Source organism: Eutrigla gurnardus (genome assembly GCF_963514095.1).
Source record: "Eutrigla gurnardus genome assembly, chromosome: 17".
NCBI classification, from domain to species: domain Eukaryota; kingdom Metazoa; phylum Chordata; class Actinopteri; order Perciformes; family Triglidae; genus Eutrigla; species Eutrigla gurnardus.
The window spans coordinates 20,027,387-20,047,400 of record NC_139928.1 but is presented as its reverse complement, the minus strand read 5'-3'; the positions used below and the strand labels follow the sequence as shown (position 1 = coordinate 20,047,400).

At 41.8% G+C, this 20,014-nt stretch overlaps 1 protein-coding gene across 8 annotated transcripts; it reads left to right on the top strand.

Annotated features, from left to right (window-relative positions):
• Positions 1 to 1,134: 1,134 nt before the first annotated feature.
• On the top strand, positions 1,135 to 19,750 carry rxrba (retinoid x receptor, beta a). Of its 8 annotated transcripts, XM_084032981.1 has the most exons (13): positions 1,169 to 1,270; positions 2,029 to 2,177; positions 3,290 to 3,525; positions 3,913 to 4,066; positions 4,186 to 4,365; positions 7,255 to 7,275; positions 8,875 to 9,035; positions 9,208 to 9,337; positions 9,524 to 9,656; positions 11,982 to 12,017; positions 13,786 to 13,877; positions 13,976 to 14,081; positions 14,246 to 19,750. In XM_084032981.1, the coding sequence occupies exons 2-13, from the start codon at positions 2,162 to 2,164 to the stop codon at positions 14,391 to 14,393; spliced, it is 1,413 nt and encodes a 470-aa protein (XP_083889107.1). In that variant the 5' UTR covers positions 1,169 to 1,270; positions 2,029 to 2,161; the 3' UTR covers positions 14,394 to 19,750. The 8 variants fall into 8 exon arrangements, with proteins under 8 accessions (XP_083889103.1, XP_083889104.1, XP_083889105.1 ...); XM_084032977.1 differs by lacking the exon at positions 2,029 to 2,177 and having other exon boundaries at positions 1,135 to 1,270; XM_084032982.1 differs by lacking the exon at positions 7,255 to 7,275.
• The last annotated feature ends 264 nt before the right edge of the window (positions 19,751 to 20,014 follow it).

Here is a 20,014-nt window from a genome sequence, read left to right as displayed (position 1 = left end):
ACGTGTTTTACTACTAGTTTTATTCCTACTTGTATTTATTTATTTATTATCTTATTTTCCCCCTTGTTTTCTCACTTCTTCAGCACCTCAAACCTAAAAACACAGATAATTGTGCATTTGTGCTTTTAAAAAAATAATAATTCCAGAAACTCAGGAGTCCATATGTTTTGTGTAATGCCATTTTAGCCCCCTTGAGGGTGATAAAACATCAAAAACCCGTTGGAGCTTCTAACCACAGGAGGGGGAAGCCACTTTCAAAACAAGGCAGGTGTGAGCACAGTCATTGCCATTATCTATGGACAAAAGAAAATGCTCCAGGCAGTGGAGCAGACGTGATAGTACTCTTATATTTTTTATTATTATTGTAATCCCCATTAGGGCTGCAAACGTTACAATTGTAATGACAACATTTAAACGCTCTCAATATAACCTTCCTGTTAAATGATGCAAACAGGATCCAAACTCATATGAAGCAGTAAAGCACAATGCTGTTACAGTATATAAATGCAGTAAACAAACAACAATCTGCAATAGTTATTGTGGATACTGAGGATATCTATTTTTAATAATGCTAAAATTGTTTTTATTGGATATGAGTATGAACCCTATCCATCTATATATACAGGGAATATAAGGTTCCAGACATCAGTCTTTACTGTACATGTCTATTATATATAAGAAAGAAAGAAATGTGCAGGTTAATGTAACAATAAATGTGCAAAGAAGCAACAGCATGTATTTACATATTTGACTAATTACTAATTTTTTTTGTTAATTTATATAATGAATTATTTTCTTTTTACATTTTGTGAATGTGGTTCCCTTACATGTTTCTCTGCAAGAACAGAAACATAAATGTATGTTTAGATAGCGAGGTCACATCTCCCCTGGCAGCAGGTCTGCCAGTGCCCTCCAATAACCTTTTCAGCAAAGACGAGCTGAACTTGTCTTGACCTCTTGACCTCTTGCACTGGATGCGTCTCCCTCGCAGACATGTGAGAGGCAAGCAGCATGACCACACACACACACACACCCACACACAACCCTTCCTCTACTGCCTTATGAAACCCTGGGCTGCAACGTTTCGCAGTAATTCCGAGCCAATGTTCAACTGTAAGAGAGCGCTATGCCAAATCCTCCACCATCATCATGTTTTCATCCTTGCAGGGGGAGGGAGGGTTGACTACGAGGCAAAGTGGGGGGGAGAAACAGACACACGCGGGGCCTAGTCGCCACATCTTTTCATGCGAAGAAGCTGTGCCGCTAAACCGTCAGTAAACCGTATTTATTTGCACTCAATGTGTATTTACAACATCTAGCTAGGTCGTGTCGAGGCCGCCGAGGCGTAGCTGGAACAGCCGGAACTAAACGCTCTGTCCTCGGCTGTCTAGCTCTCCTCCGGTGCATTCGGGCGAACTAGCTTGCTAGCTAGCTTAGGTGGCTAATCATAGTTAGCTAATAGCGACACCAGATATCGCATATTTATTTAATCAAAAATGTAACGTTAAAGACTCGCTTGTCTTGATCGTCATGCCGATGTGTGTAATAATGATATGTTATCCAAGCCACTTCGCTTTACGGTAGGCACTGATATTTCAAGCTAGTGTCGCTAGCTAGTTTACGAGCTATGCGGTGGCTAACGTTAGCTTGCAAGAACAGTTGGTTTTTGCCATCTGGTGGGCTCTATCTATGTAGTGGAATGGGACGTTTTTGTCCCTACGCTAAGGCTTGTTGATACAGGCTTTCTGTTGTAGCGTCATATTGTTTATTTATCAAATATCATAGTGCGTTAGCTCAGGTAACAGCCTAGCAGCTGTACCTGCTGTAAACGAGACATCAACTGCCAAAAATGCATTAAATGCAGGAATATTTCTATTGGTAACATTAAGCATACAGACAACTTCAATCAGCCTTGCAGCAAACTGGATAATATTCGTTTTGTTTTCCATCTGTGTGAGCAAGTGTGCATTATCTGTGCCACATGTATCTTATGCGAAGCTCTCTCTCTCTCTTGTGTTGGAATTTCAGACCCGTTTTTGGTTTCCCAAAACAACTCCGGCCCGGGCCTCAGTCCGCGGTCTAGAGTTTGATAGCGGGCCGTTCGAGACGGAAGCACGTCGGCGTGTAGCTGTCAACCAGCCCCTGTGCTCCAATCATCATCATGGGAGACAGTAGAGGTGAGAATATAACTGCACTGGTTTTATTGTCAGCTAATGCAACAACATGAATGTCGAGCTAAAACTAATGTTGATATTAGCTTCATCCATGCAAATTATTCTAACACATTTTATAGCATGACTGTTGTAAATTCAGGCCTGTGAAATATGTGGGTTATGGTGAAGCCAAGATTTTACTCAAGACTCACTTACATGATGAAATATTAAAGATTTTTAAAAAGCATCCCTTGCAGCTGGCACAGTTGACCTATTTACACCCCTTGAACAAAGTCAGTGAGGGTTAGTCATCCAAATTACCATCACACCATTTCTCTAAAGCAAAGTGCATTTTAATACTGTATTTATTTGCTATAACCGTGTAACTATGTTACTATGCACCTTGAAGTGAGTTTTCTCCTTAAGAGCATCTTCAGAGGGCTTTGTGAAATATGAGACAGAGACGGAAATACAAAATGAGGAGAAAAGAAATGCTCTTTGTATTCACAGGGTAGTGCAAGCATTGCTCTCCGTGGGCCACATTTAGTGATTTATGTGGTCATATGATTGGTTGATTTCTTTCCAGTGTGTTTGAGGCAAGAAAAATAGATTAGTTCAGATGACAACCAAGTGCACAGCCCGAAGCAGTGAAAATGCAGCCAGCTGCAGACGCAATACAAACCACAGCATAAACATACATAAATAACACAATTGGAATCATAAAACAAGACTGAATTTGAGGATAATGTTTTGTCGTTATGCAACATGGTTGAACAAGCCTAGTCCTTGTATGCTACACAAGGAAAACATAACACAACCACAAGCAGTAGTGCATTCCTGTAGTGCAACATTTGGATTTGCAGCAGGAGGAATGTATAGCAGCAACAAAAACAATTATAGGAGCAGATAACATGGCCGACATTTATGTTAGTATGTTAGTAGTTATTATGTTAGTATGTAACATTGATGTAAACACATCCTCCACTTACTTTTATTGTTTGACTATGAGAATAAATCAAAATGATCACACCTATATCACCTCCTATTATTAAGCGTAGCCTTTTTTCCCCTACATTATTTTTTATTAATGATTACATTGGCTTTTTGTTATTTTCCCTCTTGCTGTTTCTTATCAGATTCCCGCAGCCCAGACAGTTCGTCTGTGTCCTCACCTCCATCGGGCCAGCGTTCGCCCCCGCTGGCTCCCTCAGCTGCAGCTTCCATGACCTCCCTGCCTCCCATCACCAACACCGGGGCCAACAGCCCCATCAGTAGCATCGGCTCCCCCTTTTCCGTCATCAGCTCTTCATTAGGCTCTCCCTGCCTACCTGGCACGCCATCGGTGGGTTACGGCCCCATTAGCAGCCCGCAGGTATTGTTTTTAAGCCAGAATTCACATGTAGTTTAAGAATGCATGGGCATTATCACACATACAGGCATCATGATATTTAAGTCATAATTCTTATTCCAGTTGCAAGTAGAAAATGATTAACTAAGATTGTTGCTTGCTACAACCATAGTGACCTGCTATAATACAATAAAATATTAAATAAATCACAGTTTTTATGTTATAACTTATAACAGGGCTTAGACAAAAGGTGCCAAAAACTAAAATGAAAAATATGACAGTGATGTTTTTGTGTGGTCTTTGTACCAGTGTTAACCATGTCCTCTATGTTCTTGCCGAGAATCAGGAAATGTTCTGTTAAAATGATCATCGTCGTCATTGTGTTCTCCTTCTCCTCTGTCATTCTTTCAGATCAACTCAACAGTGTCCATGTCAGGGCTCCATGCGGTGAGCAGCTCCGACGATGTGAAACCTCCGTTGGGCTTGAAGCAGCTTTCACCCCAAAGCCCGGGGCCGATGCTTTCCCAGAAACGCCTTTGTTCCATCTGTGGAGACCGATCTTCTGGTGACTAGCCACCTTAAATACAACTCCTATTTTCTGTGCCTTGTCTTAGAGAGGGCTGGTCAGTGTAAACAAGTCTTTCTTCTTTGGCTCTTTTGCTCCCTCCTTCCCACACTCTCCAGGTAAGCACTACGGTGTCTACAGCTGTGAGGGTTGTAAAGGCTTCTTCAAGCGCACAGTGCGCAAAGACTTGAGCTACACCTGTCGGGACAATAAAGACTGTATGGTGGATAAGAGACAAAGGAACCGCTGTCAGTACTGCCGCTACCAGAAGTGCCTGGCCATGGGCATGAAGAGAGAAGGTGAGCAATCAAGGGACTTCAGCATACCCCTTCTCCTAACGAGGCCTTTCACCTGCCAGATTGGCACAAATTTGGATGATTTGATTTTGGTTTTAAAGACCATTTTAGTTGATTATTATTAGAAGACATCTATTTAGTTGACAAAATGCTTTGATTTGTTTGGGATAGATGGACAAGCCTTTGACTTTCCTGTCAGAAACTTATAGTACGAGTTGAACCGACAGTTCCCAGCTCAAAGGGGAGCCTCGTTCAAGCTCAACATTTCAGTGCTGGACACATTATTCAGGGTCTCCCTTTTCCAAAGGCCCTTCCAGATGTGTTCCAGAAGTAGCAGTGGTTTTTGCCCAAAACTGGCAGCACAATTAGTGTGCTTCTATCGTGACATGTAGTCATAGTCATCTTGCTGTTGATCAGTAACAAAACTCTCCATTATATCCGTTCATATTCAGTGTTGTAAAACAATAACCTAAGTCCAAGGGGGTTAAATTGTTTTTTTGTAGATGCTGTTTCATGTTTTGTTTTGGCAATCCTTTTCAACTCTTTGCCTGGGCGTATCGTGTAACAGTGTCATATTTACACAGTATTTGTCTTCAGGTGGCCATCAGTCACTGGTGAATATATCCCATGATTTTTACCAACTTGTGCAGGGCCCTTTCAAAACATGCCTGTTCAGAACGGGCCACACACTAGGCTGCTTGCAGCGGCTTACAGCTTTCTCAAAAACCACAAACAACTTCACATTCAACGCTGCACTTCTTCGGGTCCTGAGCAGTACACCTGCCATCACACACACCCAGGTCACAGCTACCCATGACATGAACACAGGTGGAATACACTCTGGTTCACAGGAAAAAACACCAGGGTCAGGCAAGAAAGGCAACCTGGGCATGGAGCCCCCAACAGCTATAGATTCATTATGATGTTTCGATATGACACTTATTATAGTACGTTACTAATTAAACTCATTGTACAATGAAATATTTTACAAAACGCCCCCAAAGGACTTGAAATATGCAACTCAGCTGTGTACGACTTACTGTGTACTTGTACTTCAGAGGAAAACATTGACCTGATATGACTTTTACTTTGCGGTATTAAACATTTGACTGATAACAGTTAATCATTTTACTTCAGAAAAAAGTTTTGAGCCAGCATACGTCTCTCACTTGGTATAAAGTAAAGCAAGCCAGCATTTTCCTGGGGCCCCAAATCACTAAATATGCCGCTGAGAAACACCCAGGTCGCAGTGTTAGTCGCGTGCTAGTCGCGTGTTTTGACATAATCACTGAGATTATAAAGTAGAGCCTGGATTAAATCAACTATGGTATTTTGCTGGCGGTAATGTTATTAGAGTTATAAGTTAGTATCAAGTCATTCAAGACAAGGGAAGTACAGTCAGGGGGGAAAAACACTCCAGCCATGACTTACTCATGGTCACACCGGTAGTCCGATAAATAGTTTGATTCTGCTTCCAGTTGGCCGTCCTCTCGTGTTGAGTCCAGGGAAGTAAAGAAGAGCTCGGCTGTAGAGTGACTTGCAGTCAGGAATCGCCTGTCTGTACACACTTACTTATCAGTAGTTTATTGAACTGTGTGTCTAACGTCGGGGCCACACTGGATGCGGCAGCGCCGTGCTGCAGTAGCTGTTCACACATGAAGTGCATTTGTCCACGGCGGTCAACAAGCGAGTCCAGTCCTCTAATGTTTCATATAGAGCTAATCTCTGTCTGCTTGTGTGTGTGTCTGTCTGTGTCTGTGTGTGTGTCTGTTCGTTGCACTCACGGCTGACAAATACGTGGAATAAATACATAATAATAAAAAAATGCAATCACAAACAGCATTTACACAAGGCTGTTTCTAATTAATATAGTGGAAGAATTCAGCAGGAAGAGAGGGAAGGATAATTTATATCACATATAATTATATTGCAGTGGATAAGCAGTGTATCTTTTAGCCAGATTAGCTTGCGGCACACCAGAGAGACCACAAGCCGACCGCGTACCTCCGCACCACAGCGTGTCCTGTGTGAACCGTCCAATTGCTTTACATTGTGGCGCTTCACAGCACTTCGGCGTCCAGTGTGAACCCGGCGTAAATTGCACCAAATCTGACACGAGTCAGTCCCTCGCAATACACCTGCCAATTGTGAAGTAGATCGTCTGAAATGATCTGCATGAAGTAGATTCTAAGGACGCAGACAGACAGAGATTTCTTGTTTTATAGTTATTAATGTAATGCTTAAATGGCTTAATATTAAATGGGAAGCAGACCCATTTACAAAGTACAACTGATCAATATGCAGACTCAGACAAACCATTTAAACCAGTCAGTCTGAGAATATCTGCAGGCTTTTTGAGTTGAGCAGTGTAGTTAACTCTAACTGTACTGTGTACTGTCCTTTCTCATATTATATTATAGATAATTATATTAGAATGGCACATTTATGATGCTACCTTTTTTGTAGTTTGTACATAATTCACTGTAATGCTTCAGTTTAATGCCTCTAACCACTGTTATAATAATGATTACTGTAGTCATGGAGTATTAACACAGATGGACGTAGCAGCTGCTTTCTGGAGACACTTTCTATAGAATCTGCCTCAACCTGTAAATACTAGTTAAATTTGACCCACAGCTTTTAATGAGATCTTGTAAATAAACCATGATACATGCCTCTGTAAATGGTAGTACTAGTGCTGATATTTTCCTGTGCATTTTAACTCAGAGAGCCTGAATAGTATTTGTACAATAGGGGATAGACAGAACGAGTAGAGAGTGGTAGAGAGGGAGATGGGGGTGGGTAAGCCTTGTCAACACTAACCCCCTTTCCCCCTCTCTTCCTCTTTTTGTTTCCTCTCGTTCTCTCTCTCCCCCCTCCCTCCTTCTGTAGTGGCCAAGATGAACGACAGATGTAAGGAGAAGAGGGAGGGAGGGGTGCGTGTCTGTGTCTGTATGAGTGAGGAGAAGCACAGAGATATTACATTGCATATCTATGAGAAGGAGCTTGTTTCAAATGCTTTTCCCATAGTTTGATGCCGTGCTCAGAGGTGGACCAGTGCCAGTCACTACCCCACGTTTTTCAACCTTTTATAGATCCAGGGAAAGTTTGCCGAGTATGCACACTCCTTTTAATCATCGTCCTACTTTACTGTTAAGCTTCTAGTTGTTTATTCCCACCTGAGTGGAATCAGAGCAGTTCCACTATTTAAGGATGCTTTGATGCTTTTAGAGGAAGGATAGATGTTCATTGAATTTCCCACCTAGATATTTTTAAGCTGGTCTTGGCTTCCGAAGTGGCAGCTTTCCGTCTGTTTTTCCGTGTCAAATACAGACACAGTGACCAATGCAGATTGATGGTTAGCATTGAACAGATTGACATCCACAGTTTTCCAAAGTCTTTGCTTTGCTTGGTGTTCAGTGCACACATACTAGGATTCACTTTAATGATCAATAATTAGTCACCACCAAACAATACAAAATTCTTGTTTTTCCTTTGTTTGCAGCATAATCCAGAAATCTGTGTTTTTTGTATCATAAATTACTCAAAGCAATGACATCACTTACACCTGCTCTTCAACAAATGACCCAAACTATTAAATAATTTGTCAATCCTTCTGGAAAATGTATATTTGGTGAGACTGTTGGTAAATACAGTGACATTTATATGTATTTGGACATTGACTTTCACGGTTGTGTTGTGCAACTATCAGCTTGGATTTCTGAGGGTCTAATTTGGTAAAAATGGAACAAGTGGGTGAACATACAACCAAAACAACCAAGTTTGTAGCGCCTAACGGTGGGATAATCTTTAATCACCAGGCCAGTCACATATCCATATCAGTCTACTAATGCGTTTATGCAATTTCCTCCAATTATCTTTCTCATTTTTCTGTAACTCCATCTCTGCTGAGCTTTAAATTCGGTTAATATGATGATTTCTCTTGTGTATGCGTATTAAATGGTGTTATTTCTCTGTTGGTAGGGGGCCAGAAAGAAGTATGAAAGACAGTATGAGAGAATTGTACACATCTGTCTCTTCTTTTCCACTATTTTGTACATTTTATCATGATAATTCGGGCTTACTCCTTTATTTATCCCTGTTGTTTTTGCTTCTTTCTTTTTGTATGCTAACCTCTTGCTGCACAAATCCATCTCGCTCATTTCTTCTCTTTTATTGTACGTTTTCTGTTAATCTCCAAATGTTCTTCTCTCGCTCTATCCATTCTGTTGTCTGGTGGCATATCCTTCCTACTCATCGTCATTTCCTCTTCCACTGTCTTTCATTCTTTTGCTGTGTTCTTGTCTTTACTTATATCCTTCGTTCTCTACCATGGTCTGCCTGCCCAAGCCCTTTGCTTTGCTATCCTTGTCCATTCCTTTGCACCATCGTTCCACCTTTCATATTAATTGCCTTCCACCCATCGTTTTCTCTGCTCTTTCTCTCATCCTCCCCTTTCTCGTCCTTCATTGTTTTTCTCCTGTGCTCCTCTTTGTCCACCCCGTCCTGCAGCTGTCCAAGAGGAACGGCAGAGGAACAAGGAACGGGAGGGCGAGGTGGAGTCGACTAGTGCAGTGAACGAGGAGATGCCAGTGGAGAAGATTTTGGAAGCGGAGGTGGCTGTGGAGCAGAAGACAGAGCTTCATGCAGATGGAAGTTCAGGTGGCAGCTCTGTGAGTAATCTGGATGGTGGAAATTAACCACAAGCTATGTAATGCTATGTTATTATTGAGATATTGAACATATGAGATGATTCAAAAACTGCAGGATTATTATAGCTATCTTGACATGCAGTTGGTGGGAATTTCTCAAATAATCACCAACCTCTGGATCTGCTTTCTTCAGCCCAACGATCCGGTCACCAACATCTGTCAGGCAGCAGACAAGCAGCTCTTCACCCTGGTGGAGTGGGCTAAGAGGATCCCTCACTTCTCTGAGCTAGCCCTGGATGACCAGGTCATCCTGCTACGTGCAGGTAAGACACAAGAAGGTTTCATTAATAAGTAGTGGATCATTTTTCTCCACTTATCCCGGGCCGGCTTAGGAAGGCAGTCCAGACATCCCTCTCCCCAGCTTTCCAGCTCCTTTTGGGGGACCCTGAAGAACATCACACCTGACTTTTAATCCACTAAATAATATTGAGCCACTAACTCTTCAACAGGTTGGAATGAACTCCTGATTGCGTCGTTCTCCCATCGCTCCATCTCAGTGAAGGATGGGATTTTACTCGCTACCGGCCTGCATGTCCACAGGAACAGCGCTCACAGTGCAGGCGTTGGAGCCATCTTTGACAGGTAATACACAGATGCCTACAAGTGCTTTTTTAAAGGCCTTCCTACTCCACTTCAGATAGATCTGCATCTACCGGATAATTAGTACCACCTACTTTTAACCTGAAATAGATGGACCCTGAGAAGCCGAGTAGAACCACATTCCCCTCCTAAATTGACCTTTTAAATTCTCATCAGTCCTGAGAGCTAGAAGAACGAAAGAACACTTGCCTTTTTTTCTTAACCACATGAATAATTTATATTAGCGACTGGGGTAAGAATCTGATGATACTGTATCCTCATCTTTGGTTGGCTGCAGCTGCTGTGTTCTGCCTTGGCTGTGATTGGCTGAGAGACTTTGCTTCAGTAGTACTGCCTGTAGGGTGACGGCGCATGCCGGGGAGGCTGGTGACGAATGTTTACCCATAGAAATGAATGCATGCACGCACACACACACACACACACACACACACACACACACACAGAGTCAGCAGCGTAGCACCTTATGCAGCATTTGATAACGAGATAATGGCTGGCTAATGTACTAACATTTGAATATATAATATGGTTGCCCCTTAAATACGTAAATGCATTAATAGGATAGTTTACATCCCATTCTTGTGCAGAATGCTGCAGAGACCATGTGTCAATGTTTTGGTGTTACATTTTCTTTTCCTGAACAAAGAATTATTGTTTTGTGATCTCATCTTGACATAAAGACTTTTTATTGTAAAATCTCAGCCCTACTTTTCTGTATGATCAGTCCACAGTCATGCACATCTTCATCTAAAACAAGCTCGTTGGTCTGAGATCCCCAAACACTAATTCCTTTGATCTCCGGAAAACGATACGTAGAGGTGATTACAGCCATGAGCTCTCCAGCCTTCTGCATTATTGCATCAACCATCAGTAGATTTTTTAACGTATCACCTGCTTGGTTTAAAAATGACTCCAAATCATGATTCATTTTATATAAATACTACATCACAACGTGTCAATTCACTGTTAATTGCACAGTAATTACATTGTTATAAAGGGTTGATTTTTGCCTAGAAATCTATTCAGGTTTACAGCAAGCTAACAGGGCTAACAGCAGATGGCTCAAGGATTTTCCTCTGATACTTATTCATTTTCTCATAGCACTGCTCTCTTCTAGCAGCAGCCCTTTGTTCCAGCTTCGCATTGGCATCTGTTTCTGAGTCAAAGTTTATAAAGGAGGATGTAAATAACATGAGGCTGAAGCTCAGCAACCTTTTAACAAAAGAGCAATTATACAACTACGACTTTTGGAGAAAACACAACAAAACAACATAAGAGGATTTCACAGCATAAACTGACAAAAGAGAAACACATTTCCAGAAAACTCAACATATTCAAAAGCTGGAAAGGGTGGTTATCATCTACCTTTGTCATTCTAAGCAGGGGGTTTGTCGTCTGCCCAAGTTCCCACAAATCCATGAGGGAAGGAAGTGTGACGACGTATGACAGGTGTACACAGAAAAAGCAAGCACACGTTGACAAGAATGACAAAGTTAATAAGCACCTCAATTTTCCAAGTTTTTGTGTTTTCTGAAATGCATATTTTCTCTTGTTAATTTATGTGTTATTGATTTCTGGTATTCTTTTTTGTTGGTTTGTATGTTATTCAATTGTTTTCTTCTTGTCCAGTATGTAGGCTTCAGGGGGATCTATAGGCAGAAATCTGGTTCGATTAGCTGTATCGAAATAAGGTTGCTATTATTTAGACAGATACTGGAATAACCTTATGAATGCAACATCACCATGAAACCAAAAAATAGATGAAAATGTCTTCCTTTTGGATCCTGATGGGTTTTTTTCTAAGAAAAACGACCATTTTTCTGAGATAAAAACATGGAATTTATTAATAAAAATCAGTTGGACTTAAAGTTACTTTTCATGCTGTAACACCTATTAAAGGTTGAATGTTAATCATTTTCCACTTATTATCAGTTTCGTGTGCACTAATGGATTTCTGCTGTTATGCATTTGGCTCCTAAGATTTATCATAACCTCCTTTTCTGCTTATTCTGTGAATAATAGCTAATGTCTTGTGTGAGACTACATTTTTTGATGCCATAAGAGTGATGGAATGTTTATCAGAGGTACACATTCAGCAATATGTTCTGGTGCAAGATAAACAATAATGTGAACAATCCTCATGCATACTCTTTTATTTGAACACACCAGAAAGTAGTTGCACCATTAGAGTTTCACCATGTGAAATAATATGCTGACCATCTGTAGGGCTCAGGAAAAAAGACAGAATTCTGTTATAACAATGTAACTGTGTAATGACATTGTAATAACACATTGTGATTGAATACACAGGGCGCACAATGCAGAGGTTGGGGCCATATTTGACAGGTAATTACGCCTCTACACAAACACTTTTCTTTAAACCCCTCCTCTTGAAGCAAACACAGAACCAAAGGTCGAAGGTTGATGCTTTCACGCCGGGTTCACACTGGATGTGGAAGCGCTGCGAGGCGATAGCTGAGTTCTTTCAGTGCCCATGTAGAAAACTGGGCTGTTTGATACGTCTGGCCTATTTTATCTGAGAGCAAGAAACACTAATAATCTACCATAAAACATATAAATAAATTATCTGAAAAAAAAGCAGAACTGTATTTTGAATTTGAATTCAACACCATATTTGGTTTGTGGCTTTGACTGCTAAAAGCTGGGTCCAATCGCCTGCAGAGTCCTTTTCATCTTTTGCCCATTGACGATGCCTTCCCTTACCAAACCAAATGCTTGTTGGGCCTTGCCAGACCATAATGAGCCAATCAAAATGTGTGGGGGCTAGCTTTCCCAGTGCATTACTAGTAGTCTTACTTACAGGACACTGGGCACTGGGTGTTTGTAGATGCCCTGACTTCATGCTGAGCCTTTTGAAGGAGGTGTTGGTTTCCTTCAGCGACACTCCTTCTGGAATAGCAAGTGCCCATTTTATAACTTTAATAGCGTACACTCTGGGTGCGTACCAAGTATCCACTTTCCTCCACGGTCTCAGTTTATTATGAATAAAACATTTATTCACTGTGCTGGTGGATGTGTATACCAAAAAACAACTTAATTTGCCACTGAGCTGTATTGTGGGCTTAGGTGTTGTCGGTTAAAATGTCAATTTCTGATGATGGAGTAGCAAATAAACTTGAAAGGCTGTCATTTCTTTGCCCTCCCCTCATTGGCTGATCTGCATAGTCATCTCCTCTTTCATCCCAGTCATATTCCAGGCAGGAGAGCAGACGTAGTACAAACCGGAATCTTTATATTATTACGGTCTGATGAAGCCTGATGACTCATTTGATTAAAAATGTATTGATGTATTTGTAAGTTGGCGTTTAGTTTATTTTATTCTCCAGGTGAAGTTCTTGTTTGTACTGGTTTGCTGCATTGCTCTTGATTAACGAGACACATTTCTTACTTCCTTAGGTTTCAAGATTTGTGAAGCGTATAAAAGGGATTTAATGGAATACTTCGCCCCCAAATGACCATTTGTATATCAATTACTCACCTGTTTTTGAAAAGAACATGAGCCAGTTTTGAATTCTTGAATTATATTAAACAAGGCATTAATGAATGTTGTGTCCTAGTAAAAAAAAAAAACTAAAATATGAGTGTTAGGGCTCGGAGAAAATGTGTTCAGTCCCTTCATGCCCTTTCCTCTTTGAATCGGTTGGAGGCAACACAAAAAAGTGGAACATACACACGTATTATATATAACAAACATAAAAAATAACATTTTGTTGTATCACAACAAATATATCAAAGATAACAAACCATTGAATTATAAAGCGGGGGGAAAAAAGTCATTGAATTAGCGTTAAACGAGCATTTATTTGCCTGTTTGTTTGTTTTGGGGTTGTTCCCTGCAGAACCAGCAGTTCAGCCATGTTTCCATGTTACCATGAAGAACAATTTGATTATGGATTCTGGTCCCTCTCTGTTGTTCTTACTCTCTTATTCCCTCCCACTTCTTCCTCTTGTTTTTATTGCTTTCTCGCTCTCTTTTTCCTTATCTTCTTCTTCTTCTCCTGTCATTTCCCTTGCCTCCTCTCTCTTCCCTAATCTGGAATTGTCTCCAACTGGGTTTTCCCCCTGCAAATCTGCTCTCCTCTCCTCTCTGCAGGGTTCTGACAGAGCTTGTAAGCAAGATGAGAGACATGCAAATGGACAAGACGGAGCTTGGCTGCCTTCGAGCCATCATCCTCTTCAACCCAGGTAAATAGACAGGCGGACCGTTGAAAATGAAAAAGTAGAGGAGAGGCGTTTCGTTCCGGTATAGAGATAATCTAAATGCTCTCTGTTGTCATCTGAAGATGCCAAGGGTTTGTCCAACCCCAGTGAGGTGGAGCTCCTGAGAGAGAGGGTGTACGCATCTCTCGAGTCTTACTGCAAACAGAAATACCCCGATCAGCAGGGCAGGTAGGCGTCAACACACCCACAAACATACAGAAAAGTAAGAGGATGTAAATATTATTCAGCTCAGTGGCTTTCACATATATGTAGCAGAGAGCAGCTGGTTGGAAGCTGGATATGATGCAGTGGTTTCTACTCCCATCCTTCACATCCTTCCCTCCGTTATCCAGGTTTGCAAAGCTCCTCCTCCGGCTCCCAGCACTGCGCTCTATCGGTCTTAAATGCCTGGAGCACCTGTTCTTCTTCAAACTGATCGGTGACACGCCCATCGACACCTTCCTGATGGAGATGCTCGAGGCGCCGCACCAGATCACCTAGAGGAGCCAGGTTCGGTCCGGTCAGGATCCAATGCACACCAGGATTCCCAACACGTCACCCCATGTTGGGTCGTTGGCTCCTCCCGTTGGGGCCTCACTTAACTGCAGCACCTGCTGGTTTTAATGTACCGGCTACCACACGTGTACACACACACACACACACATGCACATATTCCATGTCACTGGCTAATTGTCTTCACACATACACATGCAGACCTTAACATGCATACACACATTGACATGCAACATAGCTAATACATGGATAATATGGCTCTGAATGAACAGTATGCTAATGTACACTCACACACATACATGTCACCATCTTTTCCCATACTCAGTTTTCCACCATCGGGGCTCAAAATATATATATATATATATATCCCCTTTTATTCACACACATGCGGTAAATGTCTTCATTTTAAGTTAGCCTTCCGTTTTCACATCTTCATCACCACAGTGGGTTTCTGCTTCTGTGTAACTGGTATACTTCCCCTGTTTACTTGGGTAACTTGGTTACACTGCTAGCTGCACCTCTGTATATTACATCCATCACTAGCCGGGTAGTTCTTCATGTATGGTTTAAGCTTAAAATCAGATGCTTAGCATTTCAGTCAACTATCATCAGACAAATTGTCTTCTAATTATTGGTCAGGAGGTGTCCTGTAATGGACAGGCAGACACACCCTCCCAGTGAGTTCATCCAATCTTTAACATTTAAACATTTTATGCTTTTTTTTTTTTGAATATTCATGCTGAAACTTGATTGAGTTTCTATTTTGAAGTACTGTACTCATGAAATGAGAGCTTTTTTCCAAGGCATTGAAATCCAGGAAAAGGGGAGTGGGAGCACTTTGTTGAACAGACAGACTTTGTCCCTCCCACCCTGATGCGCACAGCGGGCTTTGTAAGACAAGAAGAATGACTTGAATTTTTTTTTTTTTTTTTTTTTTCTCTCCTTTTCTCTATTTTGGCAGTTGGTTGACATTTTAAACAGCTAGAGTGTCAGAAGAAGTACAACTTCATGCAAGACAAAATTGTAGTTGTTTGTCTTTTATGTTCCCTCAAATCCTCCCTTCGCTGGTGGTCATTTATGCACTTTTGTGAGTTGTAACTGTGTAAATGTCCCTGTTTCCTAGAAATGACCATCCGTTCTCAGACACCTAAGATGACCTTGAAGGTACTACGTGTAGAGTTTTCTCTTTGTTGCATCATTGTCAAATAAGACGGGGGGGATATGTTATAGATCTTGCTAAATAATTGGCCACTTCTCTACTGATGATAACCAGGTTTGGTCAACCTCCAGGCATCCAAGATGCACTTCTCTCCGTCAAACGAGGTGTGAAAAGCAGCATCAGAGACGGGGAAAAGGAAGGACCGGCTGAAATGATTTTGCAGCAGCAATAATGCAACATTTCATTTCACTTGGTCATCATTCAATATCAAATTTAGCTTCTCTGTAATATTTTTGCAGCTCACCACTCATGGATGAATCACTGGCTGTGCATAGATTGATAAACAATACACCGGTGCTTGAATTGATTTTGTCGTGTTACTGTAATGCAACAATGTGCTAATTAGTTGGTGCTTTATTCTGGGGAATCCTACACCTACTACCTGCAGCTTTGGAATCTTAATTCAGTGTGTGTCGGCTCAATGCTTGCAACTTTTGTACAGTAGATGTAAATAATACGAAAGAAAAACGGGAGTCGTGCAGAAACGAATACCTGTTCACGCTCGTGTGAATGTGAGATATGTGGCTCCAACAAACACATTTAAAAAGCTCTATTTTTTGCTGTTGACTCAACATTAGACTTCCCTCCTGTGTATGGTCATCACCGGGAAATTGTTATTGAGCCCAGGGCCAAACCACACCTCATTGCTGCTTTTGCACCAACTTCTGCCAATGTTTCCTGTTGTTCTTTGTAATTTGATTGGCTGGCTGAATTTCCTTGACAATGGCACTTGACATTTACTGTGATTTTGAAATTTTTAGCATTGCAGTGAGAAGTCAAATGCAGCTATGACATGATCAGGAGATAAACGGTGAACTATGACTCGAACCGTCTGCACGCGGAGCAAAACTGGGGTACACAAAGATTTATTACTGTTTTTGTTAGTATTTAAAAGAGTGTCGGCGTTCCGAGGTGTATTTAGCCTTCTTAGTTGTCACCACATTTAATAGCAATGAGAAATGGACATTCTGCAGTATCATTCTACAGGGAAGAGGTGCCGCTCTCCTCTACCAGGTGCTACATAACTAATATGGTTAGTTTGACTTGCACATCGACATCAATGCAAACACAGTATGCAAATACACAGACAAATCAGACCGCCATTCTCCACTCATTGAACAGACCTGCTTCAGATGTAGGTCTCCCTTTTGTGTTACTTTATGACCCCTAACTCGACTCCCAACTTATGGAAAATAAACACCAGCTAAGTGCTTGTGGCTGTGGCTGATGCGTCTTTGTACTCGACACAGCCGGTGTCTTTTGAATTTTTAGAAAAGGCTGGTGGAAGTATGGCCGGTGAGTTTTGGAGACTTCCAGCTACTTTGACCAGAATGAGCAATGAGCTTCCTGCCCTGTGGATAGTCCAAATACTTCTCAGTGAGGATCCCTGGCCTCCCCCATGTGATGTGGACAGTTAGATGACCTGTGAAACAGGTGGTTTTGTTTAACTTGTCAGTTGGTCTAACCTAAGAGTTTGGTGGTGTATCAGTTTTCCTCCATCCATAACGTATGTACAGCCAACTCGGCAAAGCATAGTCTCCAGATGTCCATTCATTTCCTCCATGCAGAGCGAAGGCAGCTCCTCGTGCACCGTTGCTGCCTCATTGTGTGTTGGCGAGGAACAGCAACGTGGTGGCAAAGCGTTCTTGTACTGCATGTGATGCAGTACGGTCTCAGAGACCTGAGTGGAGAGGAGGTTGTGGCCGACTTTGAGATTTGTGAACATAGTTTGGTTGAGGAGTGAAGTCGCTGTCCGTCAGAGAGTAGGCTGACTTTAGGATGTGTGTGCTCGTCGTTATTTGTGGAGCTTCCTCTGTTGAATGTTCAGGCCTGCTGCTACTGCATCACGTTTATAGCTAGGGATGGGAATGATTACACAATCAGTCGAGTGCTGGAGGATCCCCTCGTTGGATCCCCGTCAAACAAAAATAGTCGCACTAAGCAAATACCAATCAAAGTATAAAAAAAATATGCAACTTGTATATTCGTATTGTCGTAAACAGTTGCAACGTGCATTGTGTTTCCTGCATTTGCAAACGTTGGCTTAGTCTGTTACATAAGTTAATATTAATTGGCAGAGAAATTCTTTAGAATTCCCACCCATCAATATGACGGCAATGTTTAACCGTTTCTAGATTTCTTAACATTTTGCTATGAGCTTATGTCATTTATTGGATGATGAACAGATACAGTAAAGACTTTTTTTAAAGCTACACAGTCAGTGCGGGTTGTGACTGCTCAGCCACTTTAAGCTTGTTGACTGTTTTAGCAAGAGCAGGTGGTTGTTGTTTTTTTCTCGTTTATTTTAGGCCACATGTGTAATGAATCTGTCTGCAGCTACGCCTTTTGACTGGCAGATACTATAGCTTTGGCGTTGATGTGCTGTTAAATTGGTTTGTTGAGCAGAATAATTAAAGGATGCACAGAGGAAACGGACGTTGAGCTAGAGGGTGGACGGGGGATTCATGGCGTGTTGACCTGATGCTTTATCAACACACCCGACCTCCTCCCTTCCTCCACTTTGCCCCGTTTCCACTGCTTTACTTTAAACTTGCTTCTTCACTCGCCCCGTGGAGGCTGACAGTGACCGGGCTTTGCATTGGGATGGACTTGTGAAATCACCCTGCGATTCTTGGAACGCTTGAAACTGATGTGAAGCTTTCCATGGGACGAGCATCGGAGAGCCATGAGGATGGGATTCTCCCTCTTTGCTTACTTTACTTGACGGCAGAGCAGCGGCGATCTGCTGTCGCACCGCCTACAAATGTTTGTAGGCCTCAAGGCAGACGCATGCTGTGACCTTTTGACTGTAGCAGTATTGTTGTCGCCATCTTTGTTACATTTTGAAATGACTCGCTTTCTGAATATTGATTGAAACCTTGATTAATCATGTTTTTGTTTGTTTTTTGAATGGATCGCAGGCTGTGACTGAAGAATTGATCATTGTGTATAGACTAGATATCAGGGCGGCATTTTGACCTATTGACGCAGGCCCCTGGGAGCCCAGGCCCATCCCGCTCTGATCAATGAGGCAGTGTGTGCTATGCAGCCTTGAAACCACCACCCTCAGTGGTTTATTTATCACTGCCACGTTGTTTTTAAATGCTCAGTCCCCAGTGCTTGTTTGTCATGTATGTTGTGATTGTTGTGCGGCGCACTAAAGAGTGTGTTCACCTTGGCCTGTGTAGTGCATACTAAAGAGGGGCCCTGATAGGAATGGAAGGACTGTTCTCTGGGGAGAGAAGTAGACCAGTGTGTGGCCCCCTCGTGGTGCTCAACCTGTGCATCTGTGCTTTTTTAAAACGTCTGCTTTGGTTTCCACGACAGGAAAATGCATATATGACTGAAATGCAAATAAGGAATGATTTAACGGGGATAGCCTAGCTCTGCTCTTCTTCAGTTGCGTTTAATTGTTTTCTGCAACCTGTTTACTGTGTCGTAGTCACGTGTGGCTGTAGCTGGATAACACCAGCAATAAAGACGAAACCTTCAGGCTCTAATAGTAGACACAGTGCAGAGGCCACTAGAATCCACTGCTCTAGTTTGCAGTACACATCCGGTTACATTGAATGAACTTGATGGGAGGGATCAACTGAATATGATTGCTCACTTAGAGGAGGAGGTTTTTGTTGGAGTAAATGTGGAGGGAAGGTCGAGAGAGAAGGACGGAAGAAAAGAAGGGCAGGGACTTAAACTCTGATCAGGTGTTGATTTGTCGATCAAGAAGAAAAACAGAAAACCTATTTTCCGGTAGATCTAGAATCTTCCTTAATTGTTTACTCTTCACCATAAAAAAAAAAAAAATCACACACTGTTTATTTGTCTTGTTTCCTGTTCCTCCTCTGACTATGCTATTCACCTTTTGTTTATTACAAAGTATTAAACAAGTACAAGAACTGTAAAATCCGAATGGTATCCGTCACTCTTATTTTTACAGTTTTCTCTCCTTCTCTTGTGTCTGTTCTTTGTCCTGTTTGTATCCGCCTCCATCATCACATGGAGCTGATTGACTATTGTGTGCTTCTGGGATTGAAAGAAGAAAAAAATGAATACTTTTTTCAGTCATTAATTCTGAATCTTGTTTCTGTTTGTTGTATCATGTCTGAGCAAAGGTTTTAATACTGTATGTGAAGTGTTTTTCATTGATTTTCTTTTTCTGTTGTAAAATGTAAATTAAAATGACTTGTAATAACAGTAGCTGCACGCGCCGTAAACACAATCTGTGGGTTGAAAATTACAGTGTGCTAAATTTCCTTTAGGCTCCACTTAAAACGCCCCCTTCCCTGTCCATGAACTGGAGCGTCCACTCGGCTGCTGCTCTGTCCTGGAGGAATGATGGCGAGCTCCTCAGTCCAGCAGGACCGCAGGGGCCCGGGTGACCACTTGCACT